The 13,504-nt window shown below is 44.1% G+C and overlaps 1 protein-coding gene across 17 annotated transcripts in view; it reads right to left on the bottom strand.

The window, feature by feature from the left end:
• LOC142391499 (CLIP-associating protein 1-B-like) overlaps nt 1-13,504 on the bottom strand; it is a 68,314-nt gene that overhangs the window by 47,843 nt on the left and 6,967 nt on the right. For 16 of the 17 annotated variants that reach the window (XM_075477287.1, XM_075477286.1, XM_075477292.1 and 13 more), the window contains exons 7-8: nt 12,457-12,554; nt 10,870-10,940 (exon numbers count right to left, since the gene is read on the bottom strand). In XM_075477287.1, the coding sequence (XP_075333402.1) occupies nt 10,870-10,940; nt 12,457-12,554 (169 nt within the window). Of the gene's footprint in view, nt 1-5,086; nt 5,470-10,869; nt 10,941-12,456; nt 12,555-13,504 lie in introns of those variants that run through there. The other variant, XM_075477300.1, reaches the window with a different exon arrangement.

The raw sequence follows: 13,504 nt of genomic DNA, 5'->3' as shown, positions 1-13,504 counted from the left end.
TGGAATACAAAAATCCTAAAATCTATTAAATTTAACACATTTAAAATAAAGAAAATTAAATTAAATCATTTGAAAAAATGTCTAAATTTAAACTGATTAAATTAGATTAAGTCAAACTTCAAATTTAATGATTAAATGGAACAAAAAAAACTAAAATCTATTAAATTTAACACATTTAAAATAAAGAAAATTCAATTAAATCATTTGAAAAAATGTCTAAATTTAAACTGATTAAATTAGATTAAGTCAAACTTAAAATTTAATGATTAAATGGACTAAAAAAAAACTAAAATCTATTAAATTTAACACATTTAAAATAAAGAAAATTAAATTATATAATTAACAAATGTCTAAATTTAAACTGATTAAATTAGATTAAGTCAAACTTAAAATTTAATGATTAAATGGACAAAAAAAATCTATTAAATTTAACACATTTAAAATAAAGAAAATTCAATTAAATCATTTGAAAAAATGTCTAAATTTAAACTGATTAAATTAGATTAAGTCAAACTTAAAATTTAATGATTAAATGGACAAAAAAAACTAAAATCTATTAAATTTAACACATTTAAAATAAAGAAAATTTAAAAAACGTCTCAATTTAAACTGATTAGATTAGATTAAAAATATAAAATGTAAGTAAATAAACTGAATAAAAAGTAATATTTTTGCCTTATTTTTAATCAACAATAGTCTCATGTGAAACTTTTAAAATGTTTTCTCTGAATCAAATGATGAGAGTCTCTCTAATAATGTTAAAAACGATGTTTGTGTTGTTGCTTATTTGTTTTCTCCTTTTAGATTCAGTTAGACTTGTTAAATCTTCTGATTTGGGTCCGCTGTGCCCCCACTAATCAGTGGCAACTCGTCTGGGAAACCGCTGCGAGTCAAATCAGTGACTCAGCGGCCTGCTAAATGACGTAAAACAGCATCTGCACCACAGCCCATTGAGACTATGAGTCAGCTCACTAAAAGCATTTCCAGGCTGTCGCTCTGCTCTAATAAAGTCCTGATGTTATAACCACAGCCACAGCTGGACTCTCATGTGTCCTTCACCGGGAGGTCAAAGGTTCCCGAAGGACTTCATCCATCTCCAACCTTCCCTTTCTCGCTAAGGTTCTGGAGAAATTAGTCTCAGTTTACATTCAAGAGCACCTCCATGACAATAGAATTCTGGACAAATTTCAATCTGGTTTCCGTGCGGCCCATAGTACTGAAACAGCTTTGGTCCGGGTCACAAATGACCTGTTGATGACTGCTGATCGTGGCTCTTCTTCACTTCTCATCCTTCTTGATTTGTCAGCAGCCTTTGACACTGTAGATCAGCACATCCTTCTCCACCGCCTGCAGCACCTTGCAGGACTCACTGGCACGGCCCTGGACTGGTTCCGATCATACCTGATGGACAGATCCGAATTTGTCTCCATTGGTCGTGCCAGATCACTGAGCCATCCTGTCTCCTGTGGTGTGCCCCAAGGATCAGTTCTTGGACCTCTTCTTTTTAATCTATATATGGTCCCACTTGGGCGCATTATCAGCAGCTATGGGGTCTCTTTTCATTGCTATGCTGATGATACTCAGCTTTACCTTAAGTTAGGTAGCAATGTACCTGAGACCCAACCCATTCCATCTTCATCATTGCCAGCGCCCTCACCTTGCCAATTATCCTCTCTCTCCACACTTACAGCTGGTCTGGAGGAGATAAAGGCATGGATGCAGCAACATTTTCTCCATCTTAACAGTTCAAAAACTGAAATGATTCAAATTGGTACCTTACATCAAATTCAACAACAAAAAATTCTCAACATTACCTTCTCTGGCCAGAACATTTCTCTTTCCAGTATGGTCACCAATCTTGGTGTTATTTTTGATCCACAGCTCACCTTTGAAAGCCATATTAAGCATATCTGCAAAATTTCATTCTTTCACCTCCGAAATATTGCAAAACTTCGGCCCTTACTCTCTCTTTCTGATGCAGAGAGGCCCGTCCATGCCTTTGTCTCCTCCAGACTTGACTGTTGCAGCGCACTTCTCGTTGGGATTCCTGGCAAGAACATACAGAGATTACGGTATGTTCAGAACTGTGCTGCCAGGATCCTGATGAGAGTGCGTAAACATGAACATATCACCCCTGTTCTCCAATCTCTTCACTGGCTTCCCGTCTCTGCCCGGATCACTTACAAGATCTCTCTGCTCACCTTCCACTGCCTGCATGGTAATGCTCCATCTTACTTAAAAGACCTTCTCACCCTTCACTGTCCTTCACGCTCTCTCCGTTCCTCCAACACCACCCTTCTTCACACTCCCAGAACTGGCTCCCGCACCATGGGAGACCGGGCCTTTTCCTGCGCTGCCCCTCGGCTGTGGAACGCTCTGCCTCCACATCCGAGGGCTCCACAGACTGTGGAACACTTTAAAACAGGCCTGACAACCTTTCTTTTTACCCAATGTTTTTAATCCATCCATTATCCATCCATCCATCAATCATCCATCCACCCATCCATTCATCATCCTTCATCCACCCATCCATTCATCCATCCATCAATCAATCCATCCATCCATCAATCATCCATCCATCCATTCATTCATCCATCAATCCATCCACCCATCCACCCATCCATTCATCCATCATCCATCCATCCATTTATTCATCCATCATCCATCCATCATTCATCCATCCATCCATCCATCCATCCATCCATCCATCCATCCACCCATCCATTCATCCATCCATCAATCATCCATCAATCCATCCATCCATCCATCCATCCATCCACCCATCCATTCATCCACCCATCAATCATCCATCAATCCATCCATCCATCCATCCATCCATCCACCCATCCATTCATCCATCCATCAATCATCCATCAATCCATCCATCCATCCATCCATCCACCCATCCATTCATCCACCCATCCATTCATCCATCCATCAATCATCCATCAATCCATCCATCCATCCATCCATCCACCCATCCATCATCCATCCATCAATCCATCCATCCACCCATCCATTCATCCATCCATCAATCATCCATCCATCCATTATCCATCCATCCATCCATCCATCCATCCATCATTCATCCATCATCCATCCATCCTTTATCCATCCATCAATACATCCATCATTCATCCATCCATCCATCATTAATCCATCCATCCATCCATCCATCCATCCATCCATCCATCCATTATCCATCCATCCATTGGTCACCACACACAGCTGGAACGTAGATCAACTGGTAAATCAGCAGCAATGATTAAAACCTATGACTCCAACAGGTTAAATGTCTGTAAAGGTTTCTATTTTATCTTGACTGTCCAGTATTTCTCTTTTAATTCGGCTGTGATGGGTGTTTTTCTCTGTTCTCTGTCCTTTATTGACATCACTGGAGTTGGTTTGACGTGTGAAACCAGCGCCCGTATCCTCTAAACTTCCCCGTTCCCATTTAAACCAAAGTTACCGATGGCCGTTAATCCCCATGGTAATTGCGCGGCTCCTCTGCATGCCAGGTCACAAGTTTCCCTCCTGTCAGCCTCCCAAAGTCTGCTGCTCAGAGCCTGACGCAGTCCGACAGCCGATCCCCCAGATGCAGATTCACAAAATGGCCGCGGATGTTTGGGGAGATCTTTGGTGTCTTCGCCCACCTAAAGCTTGTTTCGTCTTTCTATACAATGTGCCTCCCGTTCTCTCAGCAAAGCCACTGATTGGATGCAGGTTGCTTTCAACAGTATGTTCTGAAAGAGGCAGAAACTGGAACTTTGTCTTGAGTCTTGTGGCATTTGATCATTGGCTCTGGTTTCATGTCGGGATGAATTGCATCTTTTATTTCCTGGCTGCAGCCCTGTCCTCCCCATCTCTGCTCAGCCTTTATTATTCAGGAGGTTTCACCCATGCAACCCAAGTGCTGCGAGCAGAGAGGACCCGTCCCAGGCTCTCAGCTCCCCCCCCCGCCGGCCCCCCGCCGGCCATCCTGCCCAGAACCAACACATGAAACCAGCAGATAAAAGCAGAACTCCTCCCAGGAGCGAAGGAATTTAACGTGATTTATGGCTTTTTGGTACTATTCAGCCTCTAAATTGTGCTCAGGTGGTGCAGAGGGCAGCCGGATTAAAATAGAAACACAATCACTGGCTTCAGGACAACTGCAGAAAATCAATTCTTCACTCATAAGCAGCTGGGCCGACTCCAGCTAATGTCTCTGACCCACAAGAAGCCTCGTGTTCCCCAGAGAGTGGCCGGAAAATCAGCTTTCATGGGTTTCCCTTTGCAGAATTGCTTTATCTGCTTTGGTTTATCTCCTTTCCCGAAGCATAAAAGCACCTTTAACAAGCAGAAATCCCTTAAAACAAGACTTCCAGGTCACTGTGCAGAATTAAAAAGACAATAATGAGCCGAGAGGGGAGCTGTGGAGGTGACATATATGAGATGTGAGGCTGCAGAGAGCAGCAGGAGCTCCTTCTGATGGCTCCATCAGCACAGAGATCCTGACAGATGTTCAGCAGCCGGCCACACAGCTGCATTAAAGGGACAGTTCGCCTCTTCTGACATGAAGCTGTGTAACATCCCATATCAGCAGCATCATTTCTGAACATCTTCTTACCCCCTGCTGCGTCCTGTGAGCAGAGTTCCAGCCTCGTTTTGGTGTTGATGAAGGTAGTCCGGCTAGTTGGCTGGGGTTTAAAAAATAAAGCGTTTTGCTTCTCAGAACAATATGCGTTCAACAGAGTAATACATTTGCATCACAGAATGGTTCTCCAGGAAAAAGTCAGACCTCACAATCTCTTGGCCCTATTTTCTCTCCCTTCGTATCACTGCCTGCTGCCGCCTGCCGACAGCCGCGCCTGTTACGCTGTTTGCTGCTCGCTCTGCACTTCGGTCTGCACGGTCTGCACAGCAGGCAGTGATACGAAGGGAGAGAAAATAGGGAGGTCTGACTTTTCGGCTCACAGGACGCAGCAGGGGGTAAGAAGATGTTCAGAAATGTTCAGATGTTCTGATGTTGCTGATATGGGATGTCATACAGCTTCATGTCAGAAGAGGCGAACTGTCCCTTTAAGATGTAAGATGACGGGTTTACCTGTGAGAACCGGCCCGGCTCTGCCCGACGATCCGTCCTCTGAGGATCCAGCGGAGCAGAAAGTCTGCGTCCCGTCACCCACAGCTGATGCCCCCCCGCCTCCTCCCTGCTGCCCCTAACTAACAGCCCTGCTTTCACTCTGCCTTTCTTCCTCTTTGCTTTCTGCTCCGACTCTCTGACTCCGGACTTTCCTTTGTCCCGTCACTTCCTGTCTCTTCCCTCTGCCACACATCCAGCTCAGAGCTCAGAGCGACGCTTCCTGTTCACCTGCTCAGCTGAAGCGTTCCGCAGGTTTAATAATGGAGCGGTCTGAGGCTTCTGCAGGCTGGGGACACGCCCCCGACCACAGGACACTGAAGCATTCTGGGACTTTGGTGCATCCAAGCCCCAGATAAGATCAGTAAAGGGACATCGCTGCCGGCCAGCAGGTGGCAGAGTTCCTTCCTCTGGGTTTCGCTTACCTTTCCAGAGGCTAACGCTGAGAACTGATCTGATTGCAAGCATTTTAAATCAAATAGAAGGTGAAATGAATGAAATCCCATAAAAACAGCGTGTTAAATGAGACGGGAATAGGCTCATTTGGTCCTTTGCTCGACTGTTTTTGGGTTGTTTGACTCGGATTTATTGTCCCAGCTGGATGGTTTGACTCTTTTGTTTCTTTCCTTCACCCATGTTTGTGTGAACAGGAAGTTTAGGGACAATGAAAACTCCAGTTTTCTGTTCTCCGTGTGTTGGTTCTGTGGGAGAAACCTTTCCAGGAGCTTTCAGAGGGGTGAACAAAGGCAGCGCCTCAGGTTGCATCAGGCCTGAAAGGCAGCAAGCCCCCCCCCCTGGTGAAGCGATAATAACTGATACTCTCACAGGTGACTGCTTCCACATTCTTAAGTTCAGTTAGTGTGGTATGAATGTGAGCCGTGTTTATTCAGCTCAGCTCTGGTGTTAGCAATTCAATTCAATTCAATTCAAATTCAAAAATACTTTATTTATCCCAGAGGGAAATTAAATGTTGATGTAACTCAATTAAATCAAGGAGTTATTATAGATGCTGATGGCTGTGGGCAGGCCTTTGACTGAAGAGACTCTGTTTTCCGATAACAGTCTCATGGAGAGGATGTTCAGGGTTGTCCATAATTCTCTTGATTTCATGCAAAATCCTTCTTTGCATTATTGTCTCCAGAGGTTCCACAGTCGTCCCCAGAACAGAACCAGCCTTCTTTATCAGGTTGTTGAGTCTTTTTAGGTCCCTGGTTCTGATGCTGCTGCCCCAACAGATGACGCAAGAGGAAATGACGCTCTCAACAACAGACTTGTAGAAGATCTGCAACATCTTGTTGCAAACCTTGAACGACCTTCCTCAAGAAGTACAGTCTGCTCTGTCCTTTCTTGTAGATGGCTTCACTGTTGTGTCTCCAGTCCAGTCTGTTGTCCACATGAACACCAAGGTATTTATATTCCTCAACCACCTCCACTTCTTCTCCCATGATGGAAACAGGGTTTGATCTGACCCTGTTTCTCCTGAAATCTACAATCATCTCCTTTGTTTTGTTAACATTCAAGATGAGATGATTGTTCCCACACCATGCCACAAAGCGGTCCACCAGCTCTCTGTACTCAGCTTGAGAGTACAGTCCCCTGTGGTGCTCCTGTGCTGCTGATCACCTGGTTAGACACACAATTCTTCAGTCTGACAAACTGTGGTCTGTTTGTCAGGTGATTGTTGAGGCCTCCACCTGAGTCTTCTGGAGTTTCAGACGGAGCAGATCAGACTGAATTGTGTTAAATGCACTGGAGAAATCAAAGAACATGATCCTCACAGTGCTGCCTGATTTGTCCAGATGACAGTGGGTTTGTTGAAGCAGGTGTATGATAGCGTCTTCAACTCCAACTCCATGGCGATAAGCAAACTGCAGGGGGTCCTGATGTGTGCTGGTTTGCTTACACAGGTGGGTCAACAGGAGTCTCTCCAGGACCTTCATGATGTGGGATGTCAGGGCAACAGGTCTGTAGTCATTGATGACTGAAGGATGAGTTTTCTTTGGTACCGGAACCAGACAGGATGTCTTCCACAACAGTGGTACCTTCTCTTGAATGCTGCTACATACTACATACTGCATACTACATACTACATACTGCATACTACATACTACGTACTACATACAACATACTACATACTGCATACTACATACTGCATACTGCATACTACATACTGCGTACTACATACTGCATACTACGTACTACATACTGCATACTGCATACTACATTCTACATACTGCATACTACATAGTGCATACTACATACTTCCATACTTCCATACTGCATACTTCCATACTACATACTTCCATACTGCATACTTCCATAGTGCATACTTCCATAGTGCATACTACATACTTCCATACTGCATACTTCCATACTACATGCTTCTATACTGCATACTTCCATACTACATGCTTCTATACTGCATACTTCCATACTGCATACTTCCATACTGCATACTACATACTTCCATACTGCATACTGCATACTTCCATACTGCATACTACATACTGCATACTACATACTGCATACTACATACTAATCGATCAGACAGTATGCAGAGCGTTTACCCACAATGCATTTCGTTCCTGCCCGAGCCGAAATCAGCCGGCCTGAAGCTGATTTCCCTTAAGCTCTAAACTCTGTAAACTTTAACAACATTTGAAACATTTTCAGGTGAGAAAGTAGTCGTTTAGATCCCCAACGTGTTGAAAACCTGACAAAATACCGGCTGTTTACAATTTAGTTCCCACGAATTCGGCGCTACTAAAGCTAGCCGCAGTGAGCAACGCACTTCCGGTTATTTTCACAAAAATAAAATACCCTTTGCCTTTTATCATAGGGAAAGCCATTACCATACAATTGGTGCTTTTGTTTTGAAAACAGGAAGTGAACCTACCCTCGTTGTAGCTAGCTTGAAACTGCCGTTTTGACAGGAAATGACGATCGGCGACGTCACGTTACGTTGCATCTTGGGTAGTTTGAGTATGAGTAGTAACCTCATGATGCATACCCAACATTTCAGAGAATCTAGTATGCATCCGGGAACTTAAAAAGTCAGTATGAGTAGTGGGAGAAGTAGGCGGTTTCGAACACAGCCCAAATGTTGGGTTTTATGCTCAGACTCATCTTCTCACTTCTTCTTTGCTCACATCACTGGTTTCATTAGTCTATGAAACCAAAAGTATCGTGTTTAAACCTCTTTTTAGCTCTGCATCATGACTGATCGAACCGGTTTGAATCTTCAGCTCAGATCACTTTGTCTCAGCACAGCGTGGGGCTTCCATCATGTTTCAAACTGCTGCTGCAGACCAGCTCATATCTGCAGACCGAAGCTCCATCTGCATCTTTCCCCTCTACGATGAGACCAGAGCTGGAACACTGTCTGACGAGTCAGCTCCTGCTTGGACTGGGATTCTTTGCCCACTGATATTCAGCAATAAGAGCACGCTTTGGTCAGAAATCCAGTCTGCTTGTTAAAGGAATCTACGCCTCCGGAGCCGAGGGCGTGGAATATTTCAGACCTCAGCATGACTTCGGTGCGTTTACGTCCTGAGATTCAGACGCAGATGTGGGCAGCTGTGAGTCTCAGTGTGAGACGTCAGGGGCTGTAAACGTCTCTGAGAGGAAAAACCAAGAAGACTTCTGTTCTGAGGGCACCAAAGAAGAAGAAGGGTGCTTGTTTTCTCCCTGACAGATACCGAAGAGCATAAAGCTGGTGAAGAACACGAGAGATGGCAACTACATCATAGGTGTAAAAAGAGTGAAAAAGCTGAGGAGACACCGACCGAGACGAATCCGGATTCTGGTTCTGAGACACGTGAGCAGCCCCAGCTGGAAGAATTCCAAACTTTATTCTTAAATGAGAAATGAGACGAGCTGGAACCCGGCTGTCCGAGGTAGGGCCCGACCGATATGTTTTTTTCAGGGCCGATACCGATAATTATGGAAATGGGAGGCCGATAACCGATATGTGCAACTATTAAATAGAAACATTATTCACGATAAATTAAAAATAGCATGCCCTGACACAAACTTTCATATCCATTTAGTCTTTTTAATTGTAAAAATGAAAAGTGCCGGGAGCTGCCAGCAGCATTTGTAAAATAAAGCAAAACACAACTAATGTAATGTAATAAAATAATAATATAAATACAAAATTATCAATAAAAAAATAAATCACTCCCTGCTATTTGAACCACTCCCCTCGGGCAGGAGGCTTCGGTCCATTCGGACTAGAACCTCCCGTCACAAAAACAGTTTTTTCCCATTTGCAGTCAGACTTATAAACACTTCATAATCACCTCATAACCTGCCCAAGTCACTTTACTTCACTTTACTTTACCATCATTAAAATTGCACTAACGAAGCTGCACTCTTGTTGCTCTGTATATTGGTTACTGTGTATTGTTGTACACACCTTGTACATTTTGTATTCATATATTTTTATTCTTTATTTTTTATCATTGTATCCCTGTTACATGTTTGCACCTTACGCCGCAGCAAATTCCTAGTTAGTGAACACTGTTCACTAACAATGGCAATAAAACGAATTCTGATTCTGATTCTGATTCTGAGAATACTTGAATATATGCTATTTTTATATTAAGAAGTAATAGAAAATGAACTGACTGAGAACTAAAAAGCAAGTGTAGGGAGCTGCTTATAGCATTTTTATTAAACAGTAAAATAAACATAAACATCCCTGTACAACTTTACAATGCACCATCTGAGTCGCGTCGCGTTCGGCTTCATGAAGTTGTTCACCTAACACCATGGTTGTTAGCGCAAGCCTGCTAGCTACTTGGTGGTGGTGTGACAGCCTGTCTGGCTACCCGTAACAAGATGTTACTCCAGATGTTTGAAACGCAGCGACTGGCCAAAACTTAATTCTATTAAAGTTTATTATGAGGGACATTACGACCAATCACCGTTGGTTCTAACGTGCTGGTAACCAGTCGTTACGGAACGAGATAGGCTCTCACACCAGCAGGCTACCAAGTAGCTAGCAGGCTTGCACTAACAAACGGTTAGTCGCAGGAACAAACACAAACACGTTTTATTTGGTCTTCATTGACCATGGCTTTCAGTCCACCTTTCGTGTAGAACTACAGACACGTTCACGTTTCCATGTGGGGGTTTAAAAATGACTGTACACTATGCCGAGACTGCTTTATGGACAACCGTTTCAGTGAGCTGAAGGTTTGCGTCGTTACACAGATCAAATGGACCATTTTCACTAGTTGTATACACTAATAAAGACGTGGTGCCGTGCTTTTGCAACGTTGGTGTGTTTGTGACATATTGCAGGGGATAAGGCTTCGTATATGCTTACCTTGAAGGGAGTTTGTTCTCTCTGCTTCAAGTAGTACTGCCACCCCGCCCCCCACTTGCGCCGCGGCCGCCTTGAAACCGTTCGCAGCCTTGCGTGTTGATTGGTTCCGTGTGCCAAACAAATCAGATGCTGTGACGGGCGGGGCAATGCTCATGAACTCAAAGTGGCGAGAGCGAGAGCAGAAGACGCGTTCAGAACCAAACGGCTGCAAAATTTGTTGTGAAAATTATATAAACTTATCGGTGGAAATTTATGTAAGGTATGGCCGATGCCGATATCCCCAAAATGCTAAATATCGCCCCGATATATCGGTGGGGCCGATAATCGGTCGGGCCTTAGTCCGAGGCCTTCCTCCGAACAAAGAGCAAAGGATCTGCTGATGAGCGTGAAACTGTCCCGGTGACGCGGATCTTACCTGAGACGGGCGACAGCACCATGTTCCCCGACCTCTGCACCTCATCGAATTTACTGAAGATCACGTTCAGCCTGCACACAGAGAACCAGACATGAGACAAAAGTACTTCCTGTTTGGAGGATTTCAGTTCAAACTGAAAACACTTCAGTGGCTGTGTTCCAAACCGCATACTACATACTGCATACTGCATACTACATACTATATACTGCATACTACATACTGCATACTGCATACTACATGCTGCATACTGCATACTATATACTGCATACTACATACTATATACTTCATACTGCATACTACATACTGCATACTATATACTGCATACTACATACTACATACTATGTACTGCATACTACATACTTCCATACTACATACTGCATACTGCATACTACATACTCATCGATCACACAGTATGCAGAGCGTTTACCCACAATGCATTTTGCTCCTGCCCGAGCCGAAATCAGCCGGCCTGAAGCTGATTTCCCTTAAGCTCTAAACTCTGTAAACTTTAGCAACATTTGAAACATTTTCAGGTGAGAAAGTAGTCGTTTAGATCCCCAACGTGTTGAAAACCTGACAAAATACCGGCTGTTTACAATTTAGTTCCCACGAATTCGGCGCTACTAAAGCTAGCCGCAGTGAGCAACGCACTTCCTGTTATTTTCACAAAATAAAATACCCGTTGCCTTTTATCATAGGGAAAGCCATTACCATACAATTGGTGCTTTTGTTTTGAAAACAGGAAGTGAACCTACCCTTGTTGTAGCTAGCTTGAAAGTGCCGTTTTGACAGGAAATGACGATCGGTGACGTCACGTTACGTTGCATCTTGGGTAGTTTGAGTATGAGTAGTAACCTCATGATGCATACCCAACATTTCAGAGAATCTAGTATGCATCCGGGAACTTCTGCTTACTCAAACTCGCATACTAACTCAAAAAGTTAGTATGAATAGTAGGAGAAGTATGCGGTTTCGAACACAGCCAGTCTGACTTCTGGACCGACATCAAACAAAATATTTGGGTGTTTTCCACATTTTTTTACTTTTTCATTGACCAAATGACAAACTGATGGTTCATCTTGCTGGGAAATGGGCGTCTTTGGGTTTTGGACTGCTGGTCGGACAAATCAAACCCCATCCTGGGTCATCCTAAAATACAGTTTTAGATTAAACCCGCACTTCAGTTTGTTTTATCTGCAGCAGAACCTTTTTAGGCTCGACCCCCTTTCATAAAGAGTCGAGACGGTGTGGAAGACTTAGAGAAAAACAGAAATCAGGGATTTTAAAATCTCATCAATAAATATGCCCTTGTTCACAGAATCTTTTCAAAGGATTCAGTTTTACTACAATTTGTAGACACAGATTTCTGAACCTCTGCCTCTCTAAGGTGCTCTCGTTATACCCAATCATGTGACAGACCTGTTGCCATGGCGTCCTGTTACTGGTCCTTTATGGCCATCATTGTAAAGAGTTTTCAGCCTATAAGAGTCTTAAAGGCTTCTGCTGTCTGCTCAGGCGGATAAAAGCTAGCAGAAGACTTCAATGGAATGAAACTTCTCAGGAATGACTGAGAGCACTTGAACGCACCGTGACTGAGGCAGCCCCTTCTTCCCCAGGTCCATCCTCACTCGCTCTCCAACATGGCGGTAGATCTCCACCAGGCAGTTTATGGCTCCATCGCGCACCTTCAGGTCAACAGTACAGAACTACATTTTAGACCTTTTATTACTCACAAGTTGAAACAAAGACGCAGTGAAACAGAAAGTAAACAAACATGGTGATACAACCCAGTATTTTCATCTGATCACAACTGATTTTAAACCAGCTTCAACCACAATGCATACCTGAGGTTTTCAGCCGCTAACTGTAAGCAGCCACAGCCACTAACTGTAAGCAGCCACAGCCGCTAACTGTAAGCAGCCACAGCCGCTAACTGTAACTAGCCACAACCGCTAACTGTAACCAGCCACAGCCGCTAATTGTAAGCAGCCACAGCCGCTAACTGTAACCAGCCACAGCCGCTAACTGTAACTAGCCACAACCGCTAACTGTAACCAGCCACAGCCGCTAATTGTAAGCAGCCACAGCCGCTAACTGTAACCAGCCACAGCTGCTAACTATAAGCAGCCACAGCCGCTAACTGTAAGCAGTCACAGCCGCTAACTGTAAGCAGTCACAGCCGCTAACTGTAACCAGCCACAGCCGCTAACTGTAACCAGCCACAGCCGCTAACTGTAACCAGCCACAGCCGCTAACTGTAACCAGCCACAGCCGCTAACTGTAACCAGCCACAGCCGCTAACTGTAACCAGCCTCAGCCGCTAACTGTAACCAGTCACAGCCGCTAACTGTAACCAGTCACAGCCGCTAACTGTAACCAGCCACAGCCGCTAACTGTAACCAGCCAAAGCCGCTAACTGTAACCAGCTTCAGCCGCTAACTGTAACCAGTCAAAGCCGCTACAGCCACAGCCGCTAACTGTAAGCAGTCACAGCCGCTAACTGTAACCAGCCACAGCTGCTAACTGTAAGCAGCCACAGCCGCTAACTGTAACCAGTCACAGCCGCTAACTGTAACCAGTCACAGCCGCTAATTGTAAGCAGTCACAGCCGCTAACTGTAAGCAGTCACAGCCGC

This window comes from Odontesthes bonariensis, chromosome 11 (assembly GCF_027942865.1).
Source record: "Odontesthes bonariensis isolate fOdoBon6 chromosome 11, fOdoBon6.hap1, whole genome shotgun sequence".
Classification (NCBI taxonomy): domain Eukaryota; kingdom Metazoa; phylum Chordata; class Actinopteri; order Atheriniformes; family Atherinopsidae; genus Odontesthes; species Odontesthes bonariensis.
Note: the sequence above shows the minus strand (reverse complement) of the source record. Positions and strands in the feature narration are given on the sequence as shown.